This window comes from Pinus tabuliformis, chromosome X (assembly GCF_031772625.1).
Source record: "Pinus tabuliformis cultivar Carrire ecotype Pingquan chromosome X, CPIR1, whole genome shotgun sequence".
Lineage (NCBI taxonomy): Eukaryota > Viridiplantae > Streptophyta > Pinopsida > Pinales > Pinaceae > Pinus > Pinus tabuliformis.
In genome coordinates, this window is record NC_142308.1 from 464,935,958 (window position 1) to 464,959,461 (window position 23,504).

Consider the following 23,504-nt stretch of genomic DNA (forward strand, 5'->3'; position numbering starts at 1 on the left):
TATATAATAAAATATCCAATGTGGATTATGAATAAAGCACTTTCATATGAATTAATATTTAAATATATTTAAAAATATATTAATAACAAAAAAAACGCTGATAAAATGGTTCTCACATTGTAATATTCCTCTTGTAAATAACCAAATAACTCATTGTAAAATCAAAGAGTTACAAATCAGTTACAAACTGATTCTTGATATTTGGAAACTAATTGAGGGAAATCAAGAAAGGGATCTTGGTAAAAAGGAAACGCTTCTTGGATGGTAGGGGGTTGTGTACTTTTTTAGTGTGTTACCTCTGCGAGCTTTCATTTTTCCATATTGATTCCTTTTACATAAATTCAGACGCACCACCATATTCCTTTGGTTTGGAGTTCCTGCAACATTACCACATCACAATGAGTAAGGTTCATGGTTCCCTTGCCCAAGCGGAGAAAGTGAGAGGGCAGACGCCCAAGGTGACCAAACGAGACAAGAAGAAGAAGCCTAGAGGCCGCACTCACAAGTGAATGCAATACAACTGCCGGTTTGTTACCGCAGTGGTTACTTTTGGAAAGAGGAGAGGCCAAACTCCTCTGGGAAGTAAATGACTAGATAGATGGGAACTGGACGCGAGAAGGATGCCATTACCCTTCGCATATCTCCCTCGTCTCCCTCCCAGTTACCCTACTTCCTTCGATTTGTTATGCTTGTCGGCTCACCTGAAATGATGGCGGAAGCCTGCTTGTGATGAGACTGGGCTTTACTGCTAAATAAAGCATAGAGGGAATAGCTGCTGGAGCCTATTGTGAGGTGGATTTGCAGGTTTTGCATTGGATCCAACGTCAAGTTTGTGATTATAGAGAGCTGGCAACTCTTTTGAGATTATTAGTTGACTATAATGATGTATAGACTGCTGCACGAGAGACAGAAGCACGAGGCAGATGAGGACTTCCCAATATATTTTAAGAGAGGAGCCAGTACACTTCAAAACCAAATTCAGACTAAAAAATCTACTCAAACCCTTGTTGGGTTCTTCTCTTGGCTATTCCAAATTGCTTCCAGTGTCTCTGGCAGGTTCAGCTTCCAGAATAGAGGTGATCGAGACAAGGAGGCTGCCATGAATAAGATAAGTAACTTGCTCACTTTCTTGAAGAAAAAATATATGTTTGTTTTATTTGGGTATCTTATTAAGCATTTCTTACCAAATATAGATAATATATGCATAATAGTATGCAGTAAAAGATTAAATATTTTACATGTTTCCTTGGTGAAGAAAACATGTTAATGCATGTAGTTAAAGATTGAATATTTTATATGTATTCTTGGTGAAGAAAACATGTTAATGCATGCAGTAAAAGATGATTATTTTATATGTTTTCTTGGTAAAGAAAATATGTTGATGCATGCGGTAAAAGATTGAATATTTTATAAGTTTTCTTGGTAAAGAAAGTATTCTGTTGACTTTCTTGTAAGTAATGATAATCGATGTTAACATTCTTGGAAATATTAATCTCTTAAAAAGATTGTTTTTCTAGATGAGTTGGATCGAATTCTTGATTTTGGTGCATAAAAGGTTAAGTTAACCTTGTTATTGTTTCTTGATTCTTTAAGCGTAAAGATGGGTATCTATAATAATTTCTTGAAAGGAAAAGCATGAGAAACTTACTTATAGGAAGATAGAGAAATGGGGTTATGATGACTTCCTTTAAGAAAGAAGTAAGTAATTGTTTACATGAAATGATGGTAGAGTTCTAGAAAAGGGAATATGTGTTGCATATATTAAACAAGGGCTATAAGATAAGCTATTGGATACTCAAAGAATATTCATTGTGTTATGGAGATGTGTTCTTTGTATGTTAAAGAAACTATGTTAATTTCTTGGAAAATAACTATGTGGAAATAACGCATGTGCAAAGGTGCAGAAAACAATAGTTTATTACGTGTATGTAAACATAACTAATGTGTTATATGTTTTAAAGGGAAACATGGACTTGTAAAACTAATGGTTAGATCTCTTAAAGAGAAATATGCATTAGTGTGAATAAGCATTGTGAAAAGTAGAACAAGAATTTACTTGAATATATGTACTAGTTAATTAGTATGTTATGCTTGCTCATGCAAATGAGTAGATGTTAAAAGATCACTTTTAGAGGTTGCTTATTGATTGATTAATAAAGTATCTAATATTGTTGCCAAAGCTTGTTGACAACTACATTTACAGGAAATGATGGCGGTTGGTGTCAAAGGAAAGTGATGTTTAACATTGTGGCAGGAAAAGGATTAATGGTCCATGCAGATGAGTTTGAGTTGCAGCATCGTCCATTGCTATAACAATCATGCCACAAGGAATGTTGCATGTGGCGGTATGTGAGAAAAGGGTTTCATGGAAAATGTATTAGCTTTTAGCTAGTTATGTGACAACTTAATGATAATTCATTGTAATGATTTTATAACAATGGTTAAGGAATGGAATCCCTTATAAACCATTGAGTGAGGGGTGAAAACCCTCACGAGCGTTTAATAATAAGATTAAACGATTGCTGGTTTTCACCCTACGGGGTTTCCAGGGTATATTGGTGTTCAATGGTGTGATTGCCTTTTGTGTCAGTTTGATGATGAATCCTTGATGTTGATGGTTCTTTATTTGATGGCCTAACCATAATGTCCAAGTATGAGATTAATTAATATGGTGAAGGAATTCATGAAATGAATGCAAGGATTCATGAGACAGTTTATGTTATTACACTACCACAGTGGTGGTTAATGGTTATACAACTTACTATCTTTTATTGCAATTTACTTAATGTACTAATGGACATTATATCTAATGGTTAATGATGAATTGTGGAGTTGTGAATTGGATAATTACTTGTGAGTAATTTGTATAAAAAATTCTAACTCCCTGCTTTTACTTGCGAGGTTACCGGGGTACGTTACACACATGTTATGTAATATATATATATATATATATATGTTTGAAGTGGTTTTAGTATTTTACAATTTAATTCTTTAGTAGGTATATGTTATTTTGTGGAAATCAAACAAAGATTTATTGGACTTACCAGTTTATGTAATTTCTATAGCATTCAAAAATACAATTTAAACAATGGAACATTACACCTTTTTTTGCACTCTAAAATAATTTTACACCTAAAGAAATTAGATCTCTCTAGGCTGATGTTAAATCCATACTTAAAATGAATCTATTTTAATTTAATCTATATCCATGTCAAAATACAAATAATATAAAATTATAAAAAATTTCAATTCTGCTAATTATATATATATATATATATATATATATATATATATAATTGTCTTGTGTTATAATTAACACTGTAATATTCATTATTTTCAAATTCTATATTTCTAACTTCATCAATTTCCTTATAGACTTCTTTTATATATAAATATTAATAAAAAAAAATTGATTATTTTTTATAATTTTTTATTTTATTGAAAAATATTAAAATATTTAGTGAAATAAATTATAACATTAAAATATATAAACTAATTTTTTATTAAAACTTGACCTATTAATAGTAATATATATTTTAGAAATTAAAAATCGACACAAATATTAGTAAGAGAAATATATTAATATTAAAAATATGTAAATATTAATTTTGTAAAATTTAAATTTAAAATAAAACTTGACCTATTAATAGTAATATATATTTTAGAAATTAAAAATCGACATAAATATTAGTAAGAGAAATATATTAATATTAAAAATATGTAAATATTAATTTTGTAAAATTTAAATTTAAAATTGGAAAATAATTATTTTGATTTTTTAACAATAATTTAAGGGAAATTTAAATAAAGTAACTATTCAAAGAGAATTATAGAAAATTTTAGGAGTTAATTTTAGATATTTTTTTAAAAATAAATATATTACTTTTCATTCTTTCTAAAATTGATAGGCTCAAATTTTGTTGCATAAAATTATCTTACTTTAAATTGGACCAAATTTTATAAAATTTAAATAAAATTATTATAAGCTAAATATTTTTCCAAAATATTACCAAATATTTTTACAAAATATTACCAAATATTTTACATTTACATATTTGAAAAAGTTTCTAAAATTCAAAATAAATTTATATCCAGTAAATGAATTGAAAAAAATATAAGATTGTAATAAGAATGTTGAATATGTTTCTAATGCAAATTAATTTGAAACTAGAATGAAGGTACTGCCTATATGATCCAATCTGCATGGTAGATAACATACCTATCGATAAGAAGTTAAAATCCTTCAGTGACAAAGCCCATTGGTTTTGGTGATGTTCCAATACAGTTTTAAAAATGACGTGATGGCATAATTTAAGTGTCTCCCATGACGTGTTTGGAAGCACTGGACAACATTTTTTAAGATAACCTGATGGATTATATGGGGTTCTCCAAATTTTGGAGATCTTTCTCTATTTAACACTTCGATCCATTATATTTAAAATGGACCCATCTCTTGTCTCCATCTATTCATTTATCGCCGAGCCGTAGCGTAGCGATGCCATAAATCTGCAACTAGCAACAACAAACCAAAACGATGAGCAACAAACAAATGAAACCACAATAAAGTAAAAGATAATTCTTATTTCTTTGTTTGCATATTTCGAAAGCTGGGATTTTCTCCCATGATTAATTCTCTCGTTTAATTTGGGTTTCATAACAAAAACTAAGATACTATGCGGATGTTGATTGAGAAATATGGGCCAAAATCCACGGGTTGTTACATTCTTTTTCGCATGTCAGGATAATAGGAACCAAATCCCATAAATATCACAGTCCTATAACTATTTTTATGGATTGGCCTTCCTAAATTTTCTGTCCGTCGGCATACTTTATTGAGATTAAGTGATTATGCTGTTGCTTATTTGACGGATCCCTTCCTTATTGGCTGCGAGTTTTTCTCCATCATTTCTCTTGGAGGAAGCATTCTTATCATGGGATATAACGCTTCGACCGATTGAGAGCATTCATCGTTTTATTATACACTAATTCAAGCAGTGGAAACTCTCGGGTGTGGGGGATTTAGGTACTCGTGTGCCTATTCTGGGTATGATACCCATCATGTTACCCAGCCAGCTTACTTAGCGGATCTGGTGTTCGCATTTGGTTGCCTCTTGAAAGTGATAGATTTATAATCACTAACCGCAAAAGGGGATCTCATCGTTCTGTACTTGCTAAGATATTGTTGATAGATGGCTGAGATCCTGAGTTGAGTCTGCTGTCTTCAGGTCACGAGCCTTTAGAATTTACCAATTACCTTTTCTCATGGTGAATTAGAGTCGTTCATTCCAAAGCAGGTAATTCTGGGTTGTCTGTCATGTCATAATATGCAGATTTCATAAGTTGTTACAGCCAGGGAGCGTACATCAAGCTATGGGTTGCATTTTATTTTGATATATCTTGTCGTATAACATTTTGCTTTTAGGATTTTACACCTAGAGGCGACATGCTGACACCAGGCACTCAGAGGAGATCTTTGACTCACAAATGATTTTGCACCAGAACGACCAATATGCAGACAGTCGGGCACTCCCTGCGCAATCTGAACCCACCACCTACTACAATGCACCACTGGAGCAGTGGAGGTCAAACGTGTCAAGAAAATAAATGGGAAACCCTCCACAACAGGCTCCCTCCATAACTACAAGGCTGCTTTGTCCAAACGCATTCACCTCTATGAAGGCCAGAGATCAAGAAAATTGCCTCCAAATCAATGCATGACCTGGAGAAGGGACTCTACCTTACGAGACGGTTCAGTAGCAAACGTGGACTTGGTAGGAGGGTACTATGATGCAGGAGACAATGTCAAATATGGTTTTCCAATGGATTATACAACCACGATGCTATCATGGAGTGTGTTAGAATTTGGATCCTTCATTGAGATTAGGAGTGTGTCCTTTCTATTGCAGCTATAGTGGATACAAGGATGAATTGATATGGGGTGCAGCATGGTTGTTGAAGGTCACAAAGAACAAAGCATATAGGGAATATATACTTAAAAATGGCTTAGAGTTTGGATCCGAAGAAACCAGCTTCGAATTTGGTTGGGACAATAAGCGTGCTGGAATTGATGTTTTGCTAGCTAAGTTTTTCTTGCATGGGAATGTAACAGTTCTAAGATTCATCTGCTCTCTCATGCCAGAGTCACCTTGTTCGCAGAAGCAATTCACACTAGGTGGACTTATCTACTAGGATGCAGGGCGTAACATGCAACGAGTTACAACCTTCTGTTTTGTTTTTCTTTTTGTCCTTTCTTTTGGTTCAATAAATTCCTGAAAACAATACGAATGCATGTTTTTATGCTTAACACTAATTTGTTTTCTTGAAGTCTCTTTGCTAAGCCACCCAGACAATCTGCGCAGGATAGTTCCATAGCTGGTCGTTAACTGTTTGGCTTTCAATCCTTTCAATGAATGGATTGTGGCTACGGGCTCTGCAAACAGAACTATGGACAAAGTTCTTCATACTTGTGCACACCACCTAGAAGAAGCGATCCGTTGCGTCGACCTTCAGCTTGATACACGATTTTCCCCAAACTTCAGATGATGCATTTGAGGTAATACGCATCTGCGTTTTCAAATTCGTCTGAAATGGGTTTTATATCAGAAGATTTGATTGGGTTCGATTCATAACTATCAAATAACACCCATATCTAAATAATACTACAGACAGAAATAAATTGCTCCAAGCGCAGAAAGCATCATTGTTTGGAGTGATATCAATTGAATACAATGTTGTTGTTTGAATTATTGAGTAATGAAACACTATGCTTTCGACTTTTCTTTTTTTAATTTATTATTTATTAAAATAATAATAATAATAATAAAAATAAAAATAAAATAAAATAAAATAAAATTGCCCTCATTTATTCATAAACTAACTACTTGTTCCCTAAGAAATACAAAAAGCCTTTTCAAATGTTTTAAATCAATTTTCTTGCAAAGCAATAAAAACATTTTGAAAAAGTATTGCACAATCAATGAGTACATTGCATGGGGACATGCAATATTTCTAGTTGGAGGGAAATAAAATTATATTGGAATTTTTTTTGTGAATTTGTGGGAAAAAGTTAGGATGCATATACTAACAAAATAAATGAGATTGGTGTTGTGTAGGTCAAAGAGAAGCTTATGCAGAAAGCTCAATATTACGATGCGACACCCTTTTCATCCATGATTAGTGTAACTTCGAAAAATAATTAAAAAAAAAAATGGACATTTCATAAATTCCTGAAAATGAGCTAATTTGTTTTTGAGTCACTTCATACAGGAATGATCGATGGAGATGGCACACAAAGGTGACAACTTTTATGTAGGAATGGTGCTAAGAATTGAAGACAATCTAATGCAAAAGTGATTTCTTGAAATCACAATGAAACATGCATCATTGGATGCTTGAAGGAACTAATTCTTCACTGCACATATCATGACATTTTCCACTACACAAAGATCCTTTTGCGTCATGACTACTCACCTTTTTCCTTCCAAGCGCCTAAATCATCCCTATGTTGCAGCCATCTTCCATTACCTTATCTTTCACGACTTCATGCACGCCTATTTTTTTGAATCGCATACATTCCTTTATCCTTTTCAGTTTATTTTTGCCTTCTAGTTTTCCTTTTGAATAAAACTCATTCCCTTTCCATGATTACATTGCCTTGTTTTCCTCACCATGCTGATCCACACTGCTTGTCTGTGAGTTCTTTCCATTTATAGTCCTACCAAATATTTTTGTACAAACTCGCGTTGACTGATGTGGGATTCCTTAAGGCCCACCTTTCAACAAGTCTTGCCCCATCGACATCAGCACCTTATCTGGGAAATAGACTAGAGTTCCTTTTGAGTACTTAGAGGCTTGCATGCCTTAATGGCAAGTTCTCTCGCTGACGATCATGGGAATACATCAATGTCCCTTGATCTTCAGATCTTGCAAATGGCTCGACGTCAACCCCTTTATTCGCATTTCGCAAGATGTACTTGGGTACCTTGGCACTCATTGACATCAATGGTGAGTTGCCTCGCATTGGTTAATGGCATGCATCAATGGCTGGTAATCCAATGATTTCTTTTCATGCTCGACATCAACACATTCTTTCGCATGATTAGAATTGTACCAAGAAGTTTAGTAGCAGGTGAAGACTATACACTTTTTCACGACCCCCTCAGCAGTTACAGCAGCATGAATTCTGATCTATGAGAGTACCACAGTTCCACTTTCAGCGTTTATCTTTTCCATGATTCAGCATCAGCCGTTCAGATTCCTTCATTTCCCAGGATCCAGTTACAACAACATCAGTCACATTTTCCTGATCCAGCAGCAACAGTAGCTACATTCCTATTGCATAGTTCATCATTCTTGGGTAAGTAGAGGTATGTTGTTTTCTAATCTTTAATCATGCAATTCCTTATATGCTAACTTGAATATTTTGGAAAATTCCCTCACCATGCTACATTTCCTTTCATGAGCCATGTCAAGTTGCATGAGGATATGCAACCAATTCAGTGGCGGGGGGGGGGGGGGGGAGAACTATATTCACTACATATTCACTACCATGATTCTATTTCTTCACCACTATCACTCCATTTTTCTCATTTACCATTCACCAACATTTATTTTCCAATGATACTTTGTTGCACTTTGCTTCATACGCAATATTGGCATGCTTCATTAATATTACAAAAGGGCTTTCTTATGCACATTATGATTTCCAGTGAGTGTTTACATTATTATTGAAGAAAAGAGAACAAAAAAAGAAATGAAGGTTGTTAACACAAGAACCAACATTCTTTGTATTCATGGTTGTCAGACAAGAACCAACCATAAGAAAATGTAAGTTGTTACTCATGTCTTTCACATATCCTGGAAACATTCATTATTAAAATACATCATCATGTAAAGCCAAAGTTCAAGATGCCAAATGTTCTTAAAGACACCCATGCATGGTTGCATGAGGACATGCAACAAGTTCAGTTGGGGAGGATGTTGGGACTCAGAAATGTCATATTTTCATCCACCTTTTTCTTCACTATTCCTTACATTTCATCATCCCATTAACCTTTTATCATATAATTTTCATAAATACAGTTGGGTTTCACCTTCTTATTTTCCATTTTATTCATTTTTGTATTACAAGTGAATTTATGATTAAATATTAGAAAATATACATATTTTTATATATATCTCAAGAATATGTGAGTTTTGTGATGTGTAGGAAATATGTGAAGAATTAATTCTGAGAGACTTCTTAAATATCTCCTCCACCATATTAAGGAGATAAGTATGCAAGCCTATTCCTAAGGAGAAAATCATGGAGGATTTGGTTGGCATATCTTATCCATATCTCCTCCACCATATTAAGGAGATAATTATGCAAGCCTATTCCTAAGGAGAAAATCATGGAGGATTTGGTTAGCATATCTTATCCAAGATATGTGAGAGATTTGTGGAGGATTCAAAGGGATCATATTTTGTAATAATGGGAAAGTAGTTGAAAATGCTTGAGAGATTTGTGGAGGATTCAAAGGGATCATATCTTGTAATAATGGGAAATTAGTTGAGAGTGCTTGAGAGAATATTGGATATGTAATTATGAGATGGTTATCTTCCTCATGTATATAAGAGAGTGCTCTCTCTTCATTTGGATAATAATGAATAATGGAAAGAATGGAGATTAGCTTTAAGAAATAGTTTTGTAATTATGAGAAGGGAATTCTTAGTTTTTCATCTTTTATTGTTATGCTTTCATGATTTGTAATTTGATTCTTGTAATATAATTTGAGATAGTTTTATTGTTGTGAGCTCACATATGTTGTTTGTCATTCAATTCTTCACATGTTGTATTGCTTTCCCCTTATGCAATTTCCTGCTTTCCTAGTTAGTATTTCAATGCCTTCCTAGATTAATTCGATTTCAGTAATTTAGATTAAATTAGTTCCACTTCGGTCCTGCATATATAGTGCATGTGCCTCGTAAGCCTACGAACCTCGGATTGACAAATTAAATAGTTGGGCAAGTACTACAACAGAATTAAACGATAATATTTTCACCCAACAAACCTCGTGAGTTAATTACAATATAAGTCCTCCTCTTCACTTGGAAATAAAGATATAATTTTTTTTTTAAACATTCATATTAATGGAAGGCTTACATAGTATAATGGTGTTATGACAGGTGCAAACTTACTTTTATTTTATAGCCTAGATGGTCAAAATGGAGATTTGGCACGAAACCAACTACTTATGTTCTAGGGTGATGTTCTTAGCACCATGAGAAGGAAATCAATATCTAGATCCCCTGCATGCTTTTCCCACTCCCACAAATATGAAATTCATCCCAAGCACCATGTTTCCCAAGAGTGCAAAGAAGTGAAATAGCTAGCCTCATTTTCTTGTTCAACAGAATAAAAGGTTCATGGTGCTAACATTGGATATCTTATAGGTTGGGAAGCCTCTTGAGCCTAAACAAGGCAACAATGGGAGGGGAGCTATCAACACAGACCCTAAGTAGAATTTTGAAGGTTGGACACCAACCCCAAAGATGAGGATGACCCTCCTCATGACACATGATTAATCATCCCTATTGTTGCATGACTTCCAGACTCTTTTATGCAAGAGAGTTGGCTTCTATTTTGATTAAAAATTTATTGTATGTTGTAAGGTAACTTTTATTGTAGCCATGATGTTTGTCTGCACTTCATTTGATAGGTTACTAGGTTTCTAGGATTTTTAGACTTCTTGTGGTGGATACTAACCCAAATGGTGCAAAAGAGACAATAGACCCCAATGGCACAAAGGAACCCCCAATGCATAGAGAACACATAATACATACCTACAACCCATAGATGGCACAGAAAATTATGCATCTACAAACTCTTTGATAGGTCAAGAGCATCCAACAACTCCATTTCAATAGGAATAAATGAGTAGAGTGATATTTGTATCTAAATAGTTCATTCATGAAGAGGGAAAGACATCTCTGGTTGGGTTAACAAAAAAATGGAAAGTGACCTCTCTAGGTCCTAAAACATGCAGTAGTATTTTCCCTTGATCTCATAGTTGATGGGTCACCTTAAGGTCAAGACATCTATGGTTGGGTTAGCAAAAGAAATGTTGAAAGGGAGCTCTATGGGCATGTGGGCTTCACTTGGGGAGAAATACCATACCACGTGTGTTCATATTGGGGGATATATATTGAGGAAAAATGACATGTATAAAAAATGGGGGTTTTTATATTGGCAGGTATAAAAATGGAGCTCAAAATTAATAAAAAAATATAAATGGGTATAAAATATGTTAATGAAAATTGGATACCTACAATATCTAGAGAAAGTAGGGGCTTTTTAAATTGGGAAGGTGTATTGGGTTCGTATTTGTAGGGGGTTAAATAATGTGATTTTTAGAGGTATTTTCCAATACGTAGTCAAATTATGGATATTGTTTAATATGTCACAAACATACATAATGTAACATAGGTTCATTAGGTGAAACCCCTGTGTCTCTAGGTTTGAAAACAAATAGTCTTTTTCCCTATTCTCATACTGGATGTGTTTGAAGTTGTCCAATCAGCATCGATTTGGAAATTTGATTCCCACCACCTCATTTAGGTTGCGTGGAGAAACTATATGCTAAAGCACTACGAAAGCTATCTTGAATACCATATCCACTTCCTTTATTAGCGTACTCTCTTCCAAAATCTTGTCCACTTCCTCTTCCATAGCCACTTGTACCATACCCTCCTCGTACTCTACTTTTCTTTCTAAAATTTCTTTCCACTACCATCTCTTCCTGCTAAAAAAACACAAATAAAAAATTTACCAATTTTTTTTCCAATTCTTGGAATCAAAAGGAAATTAGAACAAAAAAAAAATATACTATTACTCATGAACTATCACGAATACTACTTTTTTACTCTATTTATATATGCTTGTTTCCAAAGGGAATTGGGGAAACTTTCTTATTGTCATAGAAAAAATTACATATAATAATCCAATCAAATTCCCATGAAGGAAAATAAGAAACAAGAACATAAATGTATACCCATAAAGATATAAATAAGAATCAAAAAAATATTAAAACGTAAATATATACATATTGTTGTGGAATTTTGAATACAACTTGAGTCTTCAAAATAAATAAAGTTATAACAAACTCTTGTTTTTGCCAAAGTACAATCAAACATAATCTAGCTCAACTCATACATAATCTAGCTTAACTCATATGGATGAAAAATCAGAGAGAATTAAGGAAATTATACTGCTAGACAAGTCACCATACAAAACTTTAAAAAGAGACCAATAGAGAGACAATCTTGTAGAAAATAGTGTCCCTCGGACGTCTTGTCGGGGCAACCGCTTTAAACGAAAGCACATAGGATTTTGGATGCGTTGCGGTTTTATTTATTTAGGTCATCTGGCGAGTTGAAGCATTGTTCACAGTTTACCACGTATCAAATTTTTTCGAGTATAAACTAATTCTTTCAAGTTATAGTCTAAAATATAATGTGTATTTTTTTTAATGTTATATAATAAATACCGTAATATATACATATAGATAGTTAATATTAAAATGTTTTACAGAATATGTGTATTTAATGGTAAATTTAAATGAGTTTTTGTGTTATTATATATTTTTAAGTATTTGTCAATATAAATTTATATTAAAATATTTTATTTATAATTTAGATCATAATGAACAAAATAGGTATAGGATATTTATTTTTAATTATGAATCACAGAAGTCTTTATTCTGAGATATTTATTTTTATTTTTTATTATATGGGATATTGCTTTTCTATTTAGAGAATATTTCATTTTTATTTTAATAATGATAACTTCAAATTGAGCAAGCACAAAATTACACATCCCAACATTTTGAATGGGCCTAATGCTTAACAACATGTGTTTCCTCCTAAGAAGTCACCGGTTCAAAACGAGAGGGGATAGAGTATGTATGCCTTCAAAGACTTAGCACTCATACACCAATTTGGTGTCTGGCTTGTTCATGACCTTCATAATAATAATACTTGAGTGTAGAATGAGCCTCTTGGCTCAATGAGATAAAAAGAGTGACCTTAAAACTAGATAATAATAATAATAATACTTGACTGTACATTAAATTAACATGAGCAGAGAAGGATCAAATTTATTTAGGTGCAAACGTATTTTATAATGCAAAAGAAAACCTGTAATTTTTCATTGTTTAAATTGTATGTTTGAATGTTATAGAGATTACATAAACTTGTAAGTCCAATAAATCTTTGTTTGATTTCGACAAAAAAAAACATATTCTTACTAAAAGATTAAATTGTAAAATATTAAGACCACTTCAAACCTTTTAACCATAAAAATTATTTTGTCAATAGTTATATGTGTGTACATTGAATCATTTTATTAGCTCATATTAAAATGATTTTTTTTTATTAATATAATTTTAAGTATACTTCAATGTTAATTCATATTAAAATATTTTATTTATAACTCACATTGAATATTTTATTATACACAACATTAAAATATTTTTTTTAACATGTTTTTTTCTATATATAGAAAAATATATATGAAGTTTCAAATACCATGGGTTCTTAAAATGTGGAACCCAAAATGGCCAATGGTAAAACTTCATATATATCTATATATAGAAAAAAATGTTAAAAGAAAATATTTTAATGTGATGTATATTAAAAATATATTAATAATAAAAAATAAAAAAACTATTTTAATGTAGGTTGATCTATGGTTATAGCATACACTACTTTTCTATTTAGAGAATATTTTATTTTTATTTTAAGAGGAACACATGTCATCTCCAAATTGAGCACAAACATAATTACACATCTCCTTCACTCTTTGTTGTAGAACCAACATATATCCATCTTTACCACAGATCTAACATGAACTGAGAGAGATTAATTTCGTCACGTACAAACTCATTTTAGAGTGCAAAAATCAAGGTTACTCACATATTTTTTTTTACTTTTAATTACTTTACATGAAATTATATTAGTTCATATGGACCACTAATTAAACATGCATATATTCTTTTTTATTATAACCGACATTGCTATTCTATCTAAAGAATATTTCATTTTTATTTTAAGAGGGACATGTGTCAACTTATTTTCTATCTAAAGAATATTTCATTTTTATTTTAAGAGGGACGTGTGTCAACTCCAATTTGAGCATGGAAATACATACACATTGCCTTCACACTAGGTTGTAGAATGAGTATCTCTACTCAATGAGCCTCCAGGCTCAATAACATATTTTTTAACTCTATAAATATATGTGAAAAAGATTTATTCAAACAAATTTGTAAATAATTTGTAATTACATTTATCAATAATTTAAAATGTTTATAAAATAGATATGTAAAAAAAAAAAAATTACTAAAATAAATTTGTAAATAATTGATAATTACTTTTATTTAATTATTTAAAATAGTTATAAAATATTTGAAAAAAAATATTACTTTTAAAATATCTTATTACCACATTTAAATATTAAAAAATGTTATTATTTTAATATTATTATTTAAGACATGTCTAAAACTTAAATTTAACATCATAAATTCTATATATTTATAACAGTAAGAGTAATGTTTTTCTCGAAATTTGATAATATGATGTTATAAAAATACATAATACACTCCATACTAATTTTGTCATAATACTAATTGTCATAATTGTCTTGTAGAGCAAATAAAAAAATCCTCAAACCTAAGAGTAATGTTTTCCTCCAAATTTGATTCTGATACTATAAAGATACATAATACACTCCATACTATTTTTGTCATAATACTAATTTGTCATAAATGTCTTGTAGAGCAAATAAAAAAATCCTCAAACCTAATCTTAACTCATGGCTAAGTTTTCAAATTGTCTTTTCTTTTTCTAATATGATTTAAATACTATAATTTATGGATATAAATTTTAACTAAGGAAAGTACTAGAAATGAAAAATAAATTTATTTTCCAAAAACAAAAAATCTATCTTCAATCAAAATGGCCACATATTCAAAAAAAATAATCTTAATTTAATTTTTTTATTTTTATTTACTCACTCATGATTTAAAGAATTCAATTACTCTTAATTTTTACTCTCCATGATTTAAAGCATTCATCTATAAATCTATAGTTTATGTTTGTTTAAACCTAAGAGTTGCTCATATCTAATTAAACTGGCTTACCATTAATCATGATATTGTTATTTATCACTTTGAACCTACTAAAATCATTGTTATTAAGATTTCTTTTTAACAATAACAAAGCAACCATTTTTATTCATGGTCATGCCTTAATCCCTTGTAAAGAGCAAACATAAATACTTATTCTAATAACTACATATCTAGAATATTTTAGTACTTTACAATTTTAATTAAATCATCCATGATCCATTACAATATGTAATCTTTGGAATTTATCTTTTATTTATGTTCAACCAATTCCAGAACCTTTGAACCTATTCCCAAAGAGGACTTAACACCAATAGAGATTTATAATTTTTTTCCTTTTAATATTTGTAAATTGTTATTATTTCCCTGTATGTTTGGGTATTCAACTGATTGGATCTTATGGCCACTTATAATCTCTTTCTATCTGTCAAATACGTTGGAGAGGTACGTTATTTGTGTACACGTGTTTTGAAATATTAGAACATGGACTAGATTCTTAAAGCTACACCAAACAGGATTATACACCTACAACCACTATAATATGGAAGAGAAATTAAATACACAATTTTATATTTATAATATAAATATTATAGGGATTTGGACTTTTTTTATTTTAATTTTGCGTGGATCAAAGAGAGAATCCTCGTCTGTTGTATGATCTGTTAGACGTGAGTCAAATCTATTTGACTTCTGAAAATTCCTACACAATCATATCGGTTTTGTTCTAGGTTACCGGTTTGCATAACAAAAGCGGCCGATCACTTTCCGTTGCCCAGCAAGATGCAAGAAGCTGAATTCTAATCTAGTTGCCAAGGAGATTCAACGTCCACTGTTTGCATTGTCCCTGTGTTATAACCGCAATTTAGCAAACACATTTCATTTTCATTTCACATAACATGCGGTATCGTAGGAGAGGGATCTGATTTTGGAACGCATGTGATGTCCTTCAATTGCTTTTGACAATATTGTGTGAAACAATGAATTTTGGCAAACAAATTCATTTTTCTTTTCACATATTCGTGTGATACGGAAGAAAGCGATCCAATTCTGGAATTCATGTGATGTCCTGCAATCAATTTTAACATCGTATGAAATAAAAAGAAATTGGTTTTGTGATAGTGCGTTGAACTCTTCACGATTTTTGAGTAAATATCAGTCGATGGTGCCATCTTTGGAAAATCTCTATATGCTATTTTCAATACATGACAAAAAAGTTGTCATCTGTGTTGAATCTACCTCACTCTGGTAACACTTCAGTCATGGCCAAAATACATAGAAGCTAACACTGAAACAACTTACCCATATGCCTTGTCCTATACAAATTATGAACATCTTCTCATTTGTTCCTCTACAGTCCTTTCTCGTAGCCTGAAATTCAACCATCGTCTCCCTTATTATCGCCTCCTCTCACGCTTTAAGTTCATCAATTACAATTAGCGCTCAAATCTCCCGAATCTTTCAGCTGATCTTTTGACTTTCGGACACTCAGGATAATTGCATCGCTCAGTTCATTTGACAACACCCAACGAATATAACGATCTCTTTTTTCTGTTTTTGTCATTTTAGCCGCCATCGCATCCGTATCCATCATAGGGTTCTCTAAATTTAAAAGGACGGGTGGGCCTGCTGCAGGACGGGGATGACTTTAATAAAAGAATATGCAGCGGCAAAAACAAATTAGTTGACAGTTGATTTACACTGAGAATCTTGCACAGACCAAATCGCTACAGTTTTGAAGCTCTTATAAATACGCGCTATTCTTCCAATTTCTTTATGTGCATTGCAGTAGAGGCTTTGAGCGTCCATGCTTTCTACCTTCGTCTCAAAATGAGGAAGATGACGCTCTGCTTGGCTTATGAGGTAGCTTGCGTAATGCTAATATGCTGTGAAGTCGCTCTTTCTGTGAATGTCAATCAACATAAGTTAGCAGAAGGAGGAGGTGATTGGCAGCCAGCCACTGCTACATGGTATGGCAGTCCAAATGGTGACGGAAGCGAGGGTAAGGGCAGCGCTAAGTTCTTAAGTAGGCCGATAATTATTTATTCTATATTTTTGATATTGATAATTAATATATTTCTAGTATTTAGCAATCTACTAACCCTCACCGTCCCAAGCATATTCAAACACGTTAAGATTGTTTGTCTTATTTATAGTATTTATCTCCTGAGCTTTGAGAATCATTTAAAGATATGAATGTGCGAGTGAAGAAATTAAATTAATCCGTTGTAACAGGTGGTGCATGCGGATATGGCAGCCTGGTGAATCAGAACCCTTTCCAATCAAAAATAGCTGCAGGAAGTCCGGCCCTATTCAAAGACGGGAAAGGATGCGGAGCATGCTATCAGGTCTGTTTGGGTATTTATAAAGTTTCCTGTTTTGTTGATGGAAAATTAGCTTATTATATGTTTCATGTAACCAGGTAAAGTGCACGGAGAATGGTTTATGTTCCCAGAGCGCGGTGACGGTGGTTATTACAGATGAATGTCCTGGTGGAATCTGCTCAGGTTCTGGCAAAATACACTTTGACCTCAGTGGTACTGCGTTCAGCAACATGGCATCTCCTGGTACATCTTCACATCTACTTAACGCTGGAGTCGTCTCTATTTTGTTCCAACGGTATTCATCTACTCGTACTCCACAGTCAAATAGATTCGAGGACTTGGCAGAGTTGAATTCCTTTATAGTGTTTGTATCATTTTATTCGATTACTCTATAACCCTTCGTTTCTTATGTTATTGTATAGTGTGCCTTGCGAATATCCGGGGAAGAATATTGCATTCCACGTTAACGAAGGCGCCACTGAATATTGGTTTGCGGTCCTTATTGAATACGAAGATGGAGATGGCGATCTTGGCGCAATTGATCTAAAGCAGGTTTGTTAACGTAAAGATCAGTTCAATTCCACTTGTGTCTATCAATCCATCATTACAAGTAAATTCATGTTTGGATTGTCATGTATGCAGGCAAACTCTGATACATGGCAAGGAATGCAACAGACATGGGGCGCAAATTGGTGTTTGAATAGCGGCCCTTTACAAGCTCCATTCTCTATTCGCTTGCAGTCGCTTTCAACTGGAAGAACGCTCACTGCAAATAATGTTATTCCACAGAATTGGCAACCCAGCGCTACGTACAGATCACTTGTCAACTATGACTGACGATGTCAGCTTATGCAGCTTATAGTCTATAGTAAGTGCACAAATTTGTGACGTGGTGAACATAGCTAGAAGTGCATTAGGCGTTCAGTTTTATAAGCGTTAATTATTGTCTAAATATAGATTAAAATTTGAGTTTAGGGTTGTATTGGAGATATGTATTAGTTAATTTTTGAGTTTAGGGTTGTATTGGAGATATGTATTTCCATTTCACCCATATATTTCGCCGGTATTCGAAGCTCTATCTCTCAGTTCAGTTAACGTCTCAAAAACAATTGTTATGTTCGATTTATATTGTCTTGACAACTTTTTCTTGACATTTTCTTTGCTTCTCACTTCAAGATATCTGCGCCAACTTTACCTGTTCATTTGCTTAATAACAGCTCCGATTCAATTTTACAATCTTACAAATATGTAGCTCCATTCCGTAATTCTTTGCCATCGACCTCCCTGACTGCTACACCTTGAGTTGCCATTCATATCGACTGGAGATTTTATATGGAGATGGTGGTGCTGCATGTTACCTGAAACGATATAGACACACACACATATGGTGGTCTGAACATAAGTTTATTCTTCTATTTGCTCGCAATGAATGTCCATTTGGCCCGCAAGTCCTTATTATATTTAATAATATTCAGTCGACCAAATGGTCGATATTCATTTCATTACGTGGTTATTCTCAGACATATCTGAGAAGTCAGAAGCCACCAAACACTTTGAACGAACACCTCACCATGAACACAATATTTGCACACCAAAATGAAACAGTAGCTCCAATACTCTTTAAAATGCCACCTCACCATGAACACAATATTTGCACACCAAAATGAAACAGTAGCTCCAATACTCTTTAAAATGCCAGAAGTCATTGGCCATTTTTCCAAACATGGTCTCTTTTCAAAAAACCTTTATTATCACACACACAACTGTACAACCGTTCTAATCCTCAAAAATGCCAAAAGTATTCACCATTTTTTCGAAGATCGGCTGTCTTTTCATATCACACACTACTGTAAAATTGTAGACTTCGTTGGTTTTTTCTCAATCCAAACTTTCATATTGCATCCATGAATATCAAACATGGGTGGTGGGGACGGTCACTTATTTACGAAATATATAAAATGGATTTTCTAAGTGATTATTTTCGTTATAGAATAAACTGTTGCAGTTATGGGAAAGGTTTAAAAAAAATTAAATTATAATATACTTATAATCAATTTAAAAATAAAACTACATTTTAATTAAGAATTTAAAAATATTGAAAACTTCGTATATAATAGTAATAATAAAAAACTCATTTATGCAAATTAAATTAGTCGCTTTTACCAATCATAATATCATGGAGTTCAATCACTTTTTTACTTTCACATCCACATAGTCATGTGAGTCCTTGATTTAATAAATTTTTTATAACTTCAATTTAAAGTATATAAAGGGTAAATGTATAAAAAAAATTAGTGTTATTTTTTTTAAATAAAATTTTATTAAAAATAAAACTTGGAAGAGGTTTATCTCGAGTTGATGAGATAAATGTTTTTTAGTTAAAGATGGTTATGACAAAGTTGTATAAAAACAATATTTCTAATTTTATGATTTTTTAAAAAGGAAATTGTCAAGAAATATTTCCTTTGTTTTTACCCATTTTGACATATACAACACACAGTGCTCTTCTTTTTTAGGACTATGATATTTTTGTTTTTGCAAGGAGTCTTTATAATCTTGGAAAACAATTAAGAATTTTCCAAGATTTTTTCCCAATATGGATATGGTTGTTAATACTAAAAAACAGAAGTCATCATAATTAAATCGAAAAATATCACATATGACACTCTCATATATCACAACAACTACGAGGTAACTCCTTTATACAAATATCTTGGAATTCATATCCGACACAAAGCTGGACTAGAATTATTGCACTAAGAAAAATGATAAATGGAAGATGGAAAGCTTATTATGGACTTGAGAACAATTGTAATTGCAATTTAACATAAAAATGATAAATGGAAGATGGAAAGCTTATTATGGACTTGAGAACAATTGTAATTGCAATTTAACTTATCTTTGTATATGGGATTAAAATAATACTCCTCTTTGATAGTCTTTTCATCCCAGTTACTTTGTGAAAATGTGAGGTTTGGGGATGTAGTATCTCCAGAAAGAGATTGCACTAAGAAAAATGATAAATGGAAGATGGAAAGCTTATTATGGACTTGAGAACAATTGTAATTTCAATTTAACTGATCTTTGCATATGGGATTAAAATAATACTCCTCTTTGATACTCTTGTCATCCCAGTTACTTTGTGAAAATGTGAGGTTTGGGGATGTAGTATCTCCAGAAAGAGTGGGTAGCTCCTTTGTACAAATATCTTGGAATTTATATCCAACATGAAACTCGATTAGAATTATTGCACTAAGAAAAATGATAAATGGAATATGCAAATCTTATTATGGACTTGAGAACAATTTTAATTGCAATTTAGTTGATCTTTGTATATGGGATTAAAATTATACTCCTCTTTGATAGTCTTGTCATCCTAGTTACTTTGTGAAAATGTGAGGTTTGGGGATGTAAATATCTTGGAATTTATATCCAACACAAAGCTCGACTAGAATTATTACACTAAGAAAAATGATAAATGGAAGCTGGAAAGCTTATTATGGACTTGAGAACAATTGTAATTGCAATTTAACTGATCTTTTTATATGGGATTAAAATAATACTCCTCTTTGATTGTCTTTTCACCCAAGTTACTTTGTGAAAGTGTGAGGTTTGGGGATGTAGTATCTCTAGAAAGAGTCATGGAAGAAGATAGAACAGATCCCAAAGTAGTTTATAACCTATAATATAATATAAAAGGACATATTCCCTACCCTATCCTCTTGATCGAAGAAAGTATTTTACCCATTAGAATCATGGTTATGACTAGGTATGTTATGTATTGGAAGAGGTTAAACAATAAAGAAGAAAATAGGTCTCCTCAAATTACTTTCAACTCCAAGAAAAACCACTTCTTACTTAAGCAAGGATAGCATAAGGATAACCAATATTTAGAGAAATGGGGATAACAAAGGATGTCCGATTGACAAAATGGATCAAGGAGGAGATCATATTTCAAAGTAAGGATACTATTAAAAATATTACTATAACAAAGTTTTAAAAGAGATTATGGGGCTATAAAGAGTTAAAGTGAAAAAGTAAACTAGGATATAATAAGGAGGTGATTAACCAAAATCTCTAAAATAAAAAATATTATTAAATCTTAACTAGTGTAAAGAAGAAAATAAATATTGATAAAATAAGAACAAGTTTTAATGAATCTAGGTCCAAAACACCTTGGAATGAAGTTGTCTTTTACCTTTGTGACACTCATATGGTTGAAGATAAAAAGAAAATTCTCTTAAATTTCTAGCTTATACTCAAGCTCAAAGTATGTGGCATACTATCAATCTTCTTAACCTTGTAAATCCACACAACTAAGATTATTTTGTAACATTTGTCTTTATACTTTTCAAATATTGAGATAAATATTAAAATATTTAAAATATTTAAAATAATCAGTTATAGGAAGATTCAATAAATCATATTCAATTTTGAAAGATAATGATAGTAGTAATCATCACCTTAATAAAACTACATTACCAAGGAAATTTGATAGGTTGAAAATTCCATGCATGTGATTTATGTGAGTTAGTTATCATGACCAATAATTCACACTCATCTAAATAAATTCTAATAATATGCATTATATAGATGTTGCATCAGCTTATCAACTTCGTGGCATGCAGTATTTTGTACGAGTTGCGCGTATACATTACGATCAATAGTAAAGGTTATTGTTGTGTTAAGATATTTCTAAACACATAACGGATGAACGCTTTACTATGGTGAGGTAGACAGGTGATCTCTTTGCAGCCATTGTGCATTGTATTATGGAGTAGCTTACGCAAGCAGAGGAATTTCCCACATTCGTCCGTTGGACGGAAAAACTTTCATCTCCGATTGGTAGCATTTCACCAACCGATCTAACGCAGCGATATGACTCCGTCTAATGTGACCGTCTTCGTCCAGACTATCCAACCCGATTTGAGTGTCTTTGTCCAGCCTATCCATCCCACCGTCAGCTACTTGCTTGTTAATGTAGTGGGTGGCGATTAGGTGAAGGGAAAAAAACCAATTTGAAAAAACTGTGCATGCCGAGATTGAAATTGTGCTCAATCTACTCAATCCAACTTTGCAAGTCCATCTCCCTATGCAAAACTCCTTGACATAACTTCACTCTCCTTGCAAAACAAGCTTACCTACCTCCTTGACAGAACAAACGAGGATTAGCTTACACGGTGACAAAGAAAAGGATCAACATTAGTCGTTGATCAAATCCAAGGAGAGGAATTGCAAAGAGGGGAGGGAAAACCCTAGAGAATCAACTAGTAAATATGACAAACCTCTTTAACAATAAATAGAGAATCAAATAGTAAATATGACAAACCTCTTTAACAATAAATAGGAAAATCTTAATAGGAAAAAAAAGACCACCTATACATCTGTTTCATAGAAAATGATCACCTGATAATGATAAGTTCATCTGTGTCACAAAGTTTTCCTTTCCTACCCCTGCATAGAGTAGTGTAGCTTAGCCCACCACATGTTTGCTTCAAGTTGGAAACAAACAAGATAACCTATTTCTAAAAAAAGGACATCCCACTTGAGTCTTCTTCCCATTTGAACACTTTGTTTCCTCTACATGGGTGATAAAGAGTAGAGTTATCCCATTGGACTAACTAATGAAAATAAGAATGTATGCTAGTGCATAATTTATAGAGTGCATTCAATACAAAACATTAGCCTTAGTGTCTAGTATTATTAAATTTGGTGCTCGTTATTGCAGTTCAAGTTGCACTTTCAAGATATAGTAACTAAATACAAGACAATGAAAATAGAAGAAGGATATAGTTTAATCATTCGAGAAATTTAGTATTGAAAACTATGGTGGCAAGCTATGAAACAATTCCAGAACTGCATTGGAATGATCAAAATTGTTACAAGTAATCCTCAACTCAGCACTGGAAGATATACTGCATCCTTGTACAAAAGGTTGGAAAGAGAGGTAGTTGCCTTTTGTGTCATGGCTCTGTGTAAGAAAATCAACATAAAGAAAATGACCAAGACAAACTTCTTT

The 23,504-nt window shown here is 32.5% G+C and overlaps 1 protein-coding gene across 1 annotated transcript; it reads left to right on the forward strand.

Moving 5' to 3' along the window:
- The first annotated feature begins 398 nt into the window (after positions 1 to 398).
- LOC149140667 (expansin-B16-like) lies at positions 399 to 18,322 on the forward strand. Its single transcript, XM_089451039.1, has 6 exons — positions 399 to 505; positions 16,880 to 17,163; positions 17,397 to 17,509; positions 17,584 to 17,780; positions 17,908 to 18,037; positions 18,128 to 18,322. Exons 1-6 carry the CDS (start codon positions 399 to 401, stop codon positions 18,320 to 18,322), a joined length of 1,026 nt encoding a protein of 341 aa, XP_089307165.1.
- Positions 18,323 to 23,504: the final 5,182 nt, after the last annotated feature.

What these genes read in the sequence shown, in the direction of transcription:
- LOC149140667 (XM_089451039.1), top strand. Translation starts at nt 399, where the DNA reads ATGAGTAAGGTTCATGGTTCCCTTGCCCAAGCGGAGAAAGTGAGAGGG. An exon ending in GTCTCTATTTTGTTCCAACG is followed by an intron (nt 17,781 to 17,907) that starts GTATTCATCTAC and finishes GTTATTGTATAG; the next exon opens with TGTGCCTTGCGAATATCCGG. An exon ending in GCGCAATTGATCTAAAGCAG is followed by an intron (nt 18,038 to 18,127) that starts GTTTGTTAACGT and finishes TCATGTATGCAG; the next exon opens with GCAAACTCTGATACATGGCA.